Source organism: Chiloscyllium plagiosum, chromosome 10, assembly GCF_004010195.1.
Source record: "Chiloscyllium plagiosum isolate BGI_BamShark_2017 chromosome 10, ASM401019v2, whole genome shotgun sequence".
Lineage (NCBI taxonomy): Eukaryota > Metazoa > Chordata > Chondrichthyes > Orectolobiformes > Hemiscylliidae > Chiloscyllium > Chiloscyllium plagiosum.
Genome location: NC_057719.1, coordinates 25,607,631 through 25,615,666, shown reverse-complemented (window position 1 = coordinate 25,615,666; position 8,036 = coordinate 25,607,631). Strand labels below are relative to the sequence as shown.

At 37.8% G+C, this 8,036-nt stretch overlaps 1 protein-coding gene across 1 annotated transcript in view; it reads left to right on the top strand.

Moving 5' to 3' along the window:
* Nucleotides 1-7,730, top strand: part of lgmn (legumain) — a 31,891-nt gene extending 24,161 nt beyond the window's left edge. The window contains exons 11-14 of the mRNA XM_043697206.1: nt 2,332-2,529; nt 4,469-4,639; nt 6,054-6,121; nt 7,251-7,730. Coding sequence (XP_043553141.1) covers nt 2,332-2,529; nt 4,469-4,639; nt 6,054-6,121; nt 7,251-7,293 — 480 coding nt within the window. The 3' untranslated portion in view covers nt 7,294-7,730. The remainder of the gene's footprint in view (nt 1-2,331; nt 2,530-4,468; nt 4,640-6,053; nt 6,122-7,250) is intronic.
* The last annotated feature ends 306 nt before the right edge of the window (nt 7,731-8,036 follow it).

Below are 8,036 nucleotides of genomic sequence, written 5' to 3'. Positions count from 1 at the left end.
CCCAACAACCATTCCTATCCCTCTTCTATCCACGTTTCCATGATGGCCACAACATCGTAGTCCCAAGTACCGATCCACGCCTTAAGTTCTATGCTTTTGGTTTTTATCCTCTGCTTGGTGCACTGCTCCAGCAAAGCCTAATACAAGCCGAGGATATCATTGCCATCCATCAGGACGTCCACGCTCTCCTCCATTTTGATAACCTCACATCCCCGGTATCTGGGTTTTAATGGGTTTGCTCTCAGCAAAGCTGACCTATTTTCTACAATTCATACTGACTGGTTAACATTTTTTGTTTAATGTATATATCCATACCATGTGGGTAAATCATTTTTTTTTTATTCTGAGCACCTACATCATCTGTTCCACTTGTTTCTCTTCCCACTTTATCAATTGTATTAGAAAAAAAATCATTTTTCAACCTCCCTCAGTTCTGAAGACGTCATATCGGATGCAAAATGTTAACTGTTTCTTGCCCACTGCTAGATCTGCTGAGTTTCTCCAGCAATTTCTGTTCTTTTCATTTGAAGATCTCCAATATTCCCAGTCTTTTCACTCAAGCCATGTCAGCCCTCTTGCCCTGAGGTTCAATGCAAATGTGATCTTCACTCAGCTTTGAAACAAAGACTGTGCACTGTTCAGATGTGGTCTCGCTAAGATATTCCTGATTGCAACAAGACTTCAGCATTCTAGTGCTGCAGTCTGTTTGCAATAAAGTCCTCATTCTATTTGCTTTCCAATTGCTTTCTCAGCCTTCACATTCACACATTCTTGCTTTGCATTTGACAGCCAATTCACTCCAAATCCTGAAATGTACCAGTCTGTCACCTTTTTTTTTGTTCAAAAATCAAAAGAGCTCTCCTATTTCCATTCTTCCAACGAAAGTGACAGTTTTACAACCCTTTTACTTGTACTCTTCCTTACACAGTTGATACCATTTGGAGGCTTTTGGCACCCTCTGTATGGCTAACGTATCCACTGAGCTTTTGTCAGTCGCAAACAGGAGGAAATTGTACTTGGCCACTTTGTCTAATATGGAATTTCAAGTCTAGGAATGGAAAGGAATAAAAACAGAATGGGTTTTCTCTTGACTATTCATAGGAATGTTTATTTGATGCTAAAAAATTAATTTGCTTAGTCTTCCTAAGGAGAAGAAAAAGAAGACAGTCCACCCTGTCAATGGATCTATCAGTCATTCTGCAGACTGAGAGCCCCAGTTTCCATAAACTGAAATTTTAGAGTTGTAGATGACTTTAGTTTTGCACGATGTGGAGATGCTGGTGTGGGACTGGGTGTACAAAGTTAAAAATCACACAACACCAGGTTATAGTCCAACAGGTTTATTTGGAAGCACTAGTTTTCAGAGCGCCGCTCCTTCACAACCATTCGATGAAGGAGCGGTGTTCCGAAAGCTTCCAAATAAACCTGTTGGACTATAACCTGGTGTTGTGTGATTTTTAATTTAGTTTTGCATGTTCAGTATTTTCAAACCTGTGACATAGTGGTGTTTTTCCTTTCCTGCAACTGCTTTAAATTAGAAATGACTGAAAACAAAATGTTCTGTTTTGTGTCTTGCACTTTTTTAAAAGATCCCTGGCTTCCTTTTTTTTGTAAAATACCCAAGATACAGAGTGAAGCTGAATTGAAAATTACTCATTGCAGCCCTGGCCATTTTAGAGCCAATTAGTTTGAACTTGTCAGAACAAGATTACATTCAGACTTACACTCGAGCAGACACCATGGCCATAAATGTATGTGTCACCTCTTCTCAACACTAATCTGAAATCAGAATAGAGAATTATTGAAGCAATCATCATAACAATTTCGTAAAGAAACATCAGGTATAGACATTTCCAAAGTTAGAACAAAATTAGGTATGAAAAATGATTATTATCCTTTTTTTTTAAATGATCGTATTTAAATATTACCTTCCATTAATACTTGACGGTTGAAATGTTGTGATGCAAGTAAATGCAGCAGCAGCAGTTTGGATTCTCCTGCTATAAAATTAATAACCACTGAGTATTGACTGAGGAATGAATGACTTCGGAAGGATTCTCCTAATTTGCTTTTTAACTTGGATCATAAATTTCTATGGTGGCAGGTTGAGAGCCTTGTTTAATCCAGAAAGCAGAATGTTCAACAGTGCAGCACTCAGTACTGTTTTAGCATTAGATTGTGTTCAGGTTCTTGAATAATGCCTGAGTGTGTTCACTTTGTGACTCTGCGACATAACTATTAAAACTAAACAAAGCTCACACTGTTGCAAGCTGCACATTAAAAGTAAATCTAAATATAGAAGTTTTATGGTATTTGTTTCCCACTTCCCAGACACTTTCGCACATGAAACTGAATGCATTCCAGGGCTCAAAGAAGGTTGACCTCCATATGACCCAGCCTCGAGTCAATATTGTGGATGCAGTACCAAGTCCTGATGTTCCTCTTGCCATTCTTAAACGGAAATATATGGCAACAAACGATATTGAGGCAGGTCAGAAGCTCTTGTTAGAGATCGATGCACTTCTGAAGGTGAGCAAAGTGTAGCAAAAAGACATCTGATCAAAAATGATTTCTTTTCTCTCTGCAATTAAGAAATCTGGGAAATGGCTGAGAGGTTGAATAATTAATCTGAAGAGCACTTTGTCTAGTAATAATTCTATTCATATTCTTTCAGCAACAAGAGTCTTAAAAATAAAATGATTGGATGTTTTCATTGGTAAAGCCAAGCTATATTAATCTACTTACAGGAATTTACTGTCATGTTGAGGACCAGAACTTGTGGAGAAGTTGGGAAGGCCTAATGCCCTTTTACTTTTAAAAAGGCTCCTTCCAGTCATTTGGTTTGAGATGGGTTTCGGTCTGAAGCAGCAACAGAAGCAGGCTGATGGTAAAACAGCAAACAGGGGGTGGATACCTCTGTCTCCTGGGGTGAAGGGCCCAGTTAAATGCTGAGTATCAGACCCTCACACATTCACCTCTCTGCTTCCAATAGGAAAGAAATTTCCTATTGCATCTCAACACTTTTTTTCACAATTCTGATCAACTGATGGTCAACTTACCTATGTAGAACAAAGCCCAATAATCAATCACTGAAATCAAAACACATTTAATTTTCAAATACAGTGTCTTAATTTGAAGCAGAAAGAACAGATTTCTATTTAATTTGTGTTTCAAAACCTGTCAACAGAATGATTCCAGGAACAGTTTTGAGACTGAGGTTCCCTAGTGCTTTAGGTCCTCTTTTAAAGGCTGTAGATCATATTATCTTTTAAAATTTGTCCTCGGATGCTGCCTGAATTGCTGTGCTCTTCCAGCACCACTGAATCTGGTTTCCAGCATCTGCAGTCATCGTTTTTACCTGCCTGATTGCACAAAACGTCAGGAAGAGTTTAAATACCCACCTTTGCAGTCAGCAAGGACAGAAGTGCTATATACAGTGGAATACTCAAACCCTTATCCCAAGTCAGCGCAACTTGTGAGAAATGGGAATGGAAGTGGCAATCAGGTCTTGCCAACCCTTTTTGAAGGGCTCACAAGTCATCCTGACAGTGAAAATCTGGGTCTGGCCTCTGAACTTTGAATGGTGCAGTGCATGATCAGTTTCCAAAATCCTATTCAAAATTACTGTAGTGGAAAGGCATTAGTCAAGCCATACAACATGAAATGGCAATAAATCTTGAAGTGTCTAGCAGTTTTTAATGTCGCTATTAATTTTTTTCTTGTGCCAGTTTTGGAGGTTGTGTAATAATGAAAGACGTAATGCCTTGAAACAGTTAAGAATCATTTCTGAGGTTTTGGAAGTGACAAACTTGGAGAGAAATCATGTTTTAAAGCCATATTCAACAAGAACTCATTTACATTTTTTTTTAAATATTCATTCATGGGATGTGGGCATTGCTAGCTAGGCCAGGATTTATTGCCTATCCCTGCCTCGAGGGCAGTTAAGAGCCAACTGCATTGCTGTGTGTCTGGAGTCATATGGACTCTGGACCAGGTTAGATGGCAGTTTCCTTCCCTATTATTTTCCTTCATATTAGTGAACTAGACGGGTTTTTCCTGACTAACGACATTGGTTTCATGGTCATCATTCGACTCTTCTTTGCAGATTTTTGTTGATTTGAACTTCACCACCTGCCATAGTGTGAAATGAACCAGAGTGTCCAGGACATTACCTGGGTCTCTGGATTAATAGCCTAGTGATAATGTCATTAGGCCAAAACATGGTGTGGTATGTATCTTCATGATTTTTAAAAACTTAAAGCTTGTAATAGTCATTCTTAAAATGAAGTGATTTTTTTCTTATGGTTGAATTTCTAGTTACATCTCTGCATTGATATGTATAGCAACAAGAAAGCAGCGAATGCAAACTCCCATCTGTTCTTAGTTAATCTAATCAAATAATTTTGGGTTTCTTTGTGCACTGCTACTTTCTAAATATTCCTTGACCAGTCTATCTACTCTTTGATAGAATAAGCACTTAATTCAAAAGACCATGGAGAAGATTGTGTCCATTGTCACCGGTTCTGAGGAGCAAACAGCACGGATAATAAACTCACGAAGTCGTATCCGTGATCATGGCTGCTACCAAGCTGCAAATAATCATTTCAAAACTCGCTGCTTTAACTGGCACACACCACTGGTAAATATAAAATTAGTTCTTTTTTTTTCTCCAAAGGTGCTGTACATTTTGTTGCATCATGTTTTGTTTTATTAGGATATGAATCATGTTTCAGGTTTGGGATTGGGTCCATCCGAAATGTGTTCTGTTGGAGAATAACAAACAAAGAAAATAAGGGTTACATTTGTTACTAGCTCATTGTAAAGTATCAGTTGTAAATCAGCTCCCAGCTCTAGCTGATAGGTAACGCTTCTGAAACAAATAGTCGAAGGTGGGTGAAACCTTTCTAATGTATATCACCCATCTTCATCATTTGTGAATGCAGTTACAGTAGCATCCAGTGTACCTCAAACAAAATGAATTTTTCCCTGTCTGAAACTGCATGGAGTGCTACCTTGCTTTTTGGGTACATGGGCCACTATAGCAGACTGTACTCGTCATTGTCTGCCATCCTGGCCAGCAATAGAATTCCCAGGATAGAAATCGGAAGCAGGTAGCTAGGACATTTTGTTGCAACTCACATCTTTTTCCCTTGCTTGTGGTGTAAAGATTCTAGTTGCTGACTGCTGAGAAATTGTAGCAACTCAACTGTTTGAAGGTATCTTCCACCAGTGAAACTGCACACTACCATATTATTTTCTAGTAGTCCTGTCTTCAGCAGTAGAGGAAAAAAGTTTCCAGATGTCAATCTTAGTTGTGTAATAATATAACAGGAATTGTACATTAGCACAGCATTCACTGCGTCAGTTATCTCTCTGTATAAAGAAGTACAACTGTGCATCTTGAATTCTGAATCACGTAAATCCAATGTAGCTAAAGAGCATATGATGAATTATTTACATATTGTGAAAAGTTAATATGACATGGTCGGTTCTTGAAAATCAATCATAACAAGCAGAATAACACTAGATATTCAACCTTTAAACTGATGTGTAGTGTTTTGTTCTCACGGTCATACAGTAGGGAAACAGAACCTTTGGTCCAACTAGTCCATGTCCCCATGTTCTCCAACCAGACTAGTCCCACTTGCGTGCATTTGGTCCATATCCATCCAAATATCTTTTAAATGTTATGATTGCACCTCCATCTTTGGCAGTACATTTTGCATACAAACCACTCTCTGTGGTGGGGTTTGGGTGGGAGGGGGAGATTTGTTCAAAAGAATTAGGGAACATCTGTTCAGTGTCAATGGATCGCTGACACCCTTAAACCTCCCGCGCTCTAGTGAAAAACGTCCTAGCCTATCCAGTCTTTTTTTTATATTCTTACTGAAACTCTTCATTGCAGGCATCATCTTGGTAAATCTCTTCTGCACTCTCTCCAGTTTAACTATATCCTTTCTACTGAAAACTTGTTCTGAATTTCATTTTCAATTCATATGTAATTAGTGAAGAACTGCTGCTATATATTTTTAATGTTGTTGTTTCTCTTTCAGTATGAATATGCACTGAGACAACTTTATGCTTTAGTCAATCTTTGTGAAGAAGGTTTCCCAGTAAAGAGGTATTTTCCCCCTTTTTTTTTTCAATCGTTCATTGGTTGTGACAAGAGTAGCATTTGTTGCCTACCCCGGTGGCTTGCACAGCCATTTCGGAGGGTAGTTAAAAGTCAGCCATATTATTTTGGATGTGGAGACATATGTAGGTCACATGTTGTAAGAACTACACATTTCCTTCCCTTTCGGGCATTAGTAAACTGGATAGGTTTTCAGAACAATCTACAGTAGTTGTAATTGTCAACAATACTGAGACTAGCTTTATATTTTAGATTTAATATTTATATTTGAGATTTATTAATTTAATTTAAATTCTTTCAGCTGTTGTGTGGGACCTTGAACCAATGTCCCCAAAACCTGAGTGTCTGCTGACTCAGTGACACTACCATCTCCTGTTAGAGAGATCTCAAACATGTAAATATTATAGGAGTACAAGAGACTATTTAGCCCTGCAAGCTGGCTCCCCCATTCCATATGATCATGGCTGATCTGTTTTTGATTCAATTTCTACATTCCCATCTACCTCTGGTAGCCCTTGATATCCTAGCCTACAAGAAAACTTGCACCTCTGTCTTTATTTATTATTCAACCACATTGCCTTCACTGCCTTCTGAGACTAAAGTTACAAAGTCAAACCGCACAATACTTTTTGTGAGGGAAAGTATTCTCCTCATCTCTGTTCTGAAAGAGTGACCTCTAATTATAAAACAGTGCACCCTGGTTCTGGATGAACTCCAATAAGAAACATTCTTTCCATGTCCATCTTGTCAAGGATCTTATACACTTCAAAATAGTCGCCCTCACTCTTCTAAACTCCAGTGGAAAGAAGCAGAGTGTTCAACCTATATTTGTACGATAACTCATTCATTCATAATAGTAAAAATCATCTGAACCACCCCCAGTGCTTTTACAACTTACCTTAAATAATGAGACCAAAACTGCCCACAGCATGTGAAGGGGAGAGGTGCTGTCAAATGAGCCACTCCTAGCAACTAATATGAGGATTATTCCACTCTCCCCAAACCCCTAGCAGTATTGTATATCAATTTTTTGTAAACCCTTGAATCAAATAGTATGTTGTTGTATTTCAAAGTGAATGCGGAGACAGTTTGAATAACCCATCTTATCTTATTACAGTATCCTTCAAGCCATGGATACCGTGTGCCTACTGAGGAGTTAAGGAGGACTGAACAATAGGTTTCAAAATGTTCCTTCCTTTTAATTTGGTTGGAGTTATGGAGACTGAGAATAACTGAATTGATTTATGTTTAAGTCTTGTTTTAATTTGCTGTGGAAACATTCTCTTTTCTTTTGTATTTCTCCACCAACTACCCCCTTGGATTTTTTTGACTTTTCAATATTAATGGTTTATATTTTTTAGCTACTGATTTTTTTGGTATGAATTTTTAAATAGTGTGCTCAAATTGCCTTACTGACGCAGAGCTTTTATTTCTGTGTGATGATGCACTTTGTAACCGCAGAGATTTTATTTTCCTTGAGTGCGCTGACTGTAAATTAATTATAAGGGACTGAGATGAAGGGAAATCACTAACTGTCACACTTGCCACTGTAAACACAATGTTTAATTCAAATAAATAAATGAATCTGTAAAAACAAGTATGCTACTTTTTCTATTGTTTAAAGTGTTTAGGAATCCAGATGAAATTCTTGAATTTTCAGTAGTAAATCTAGATGACGTTACAAATTTCTGGTAGTGATTTTAAGTATACTTGTATAAATCTATGTGGAGCATTGTCACAATCGTTTTAATTAATTTACTATAATTTAAATGAAAATAAACATCTTGTTAGTGGGAGGGGAAGTAATTTGAAGTTGCTCCTCCCACAGTCCTGAGCAGCAATCACTAACCTCTTACAACCACTAATTACTAATTAAGATATCAGCCACATTTTTAGATTTGCT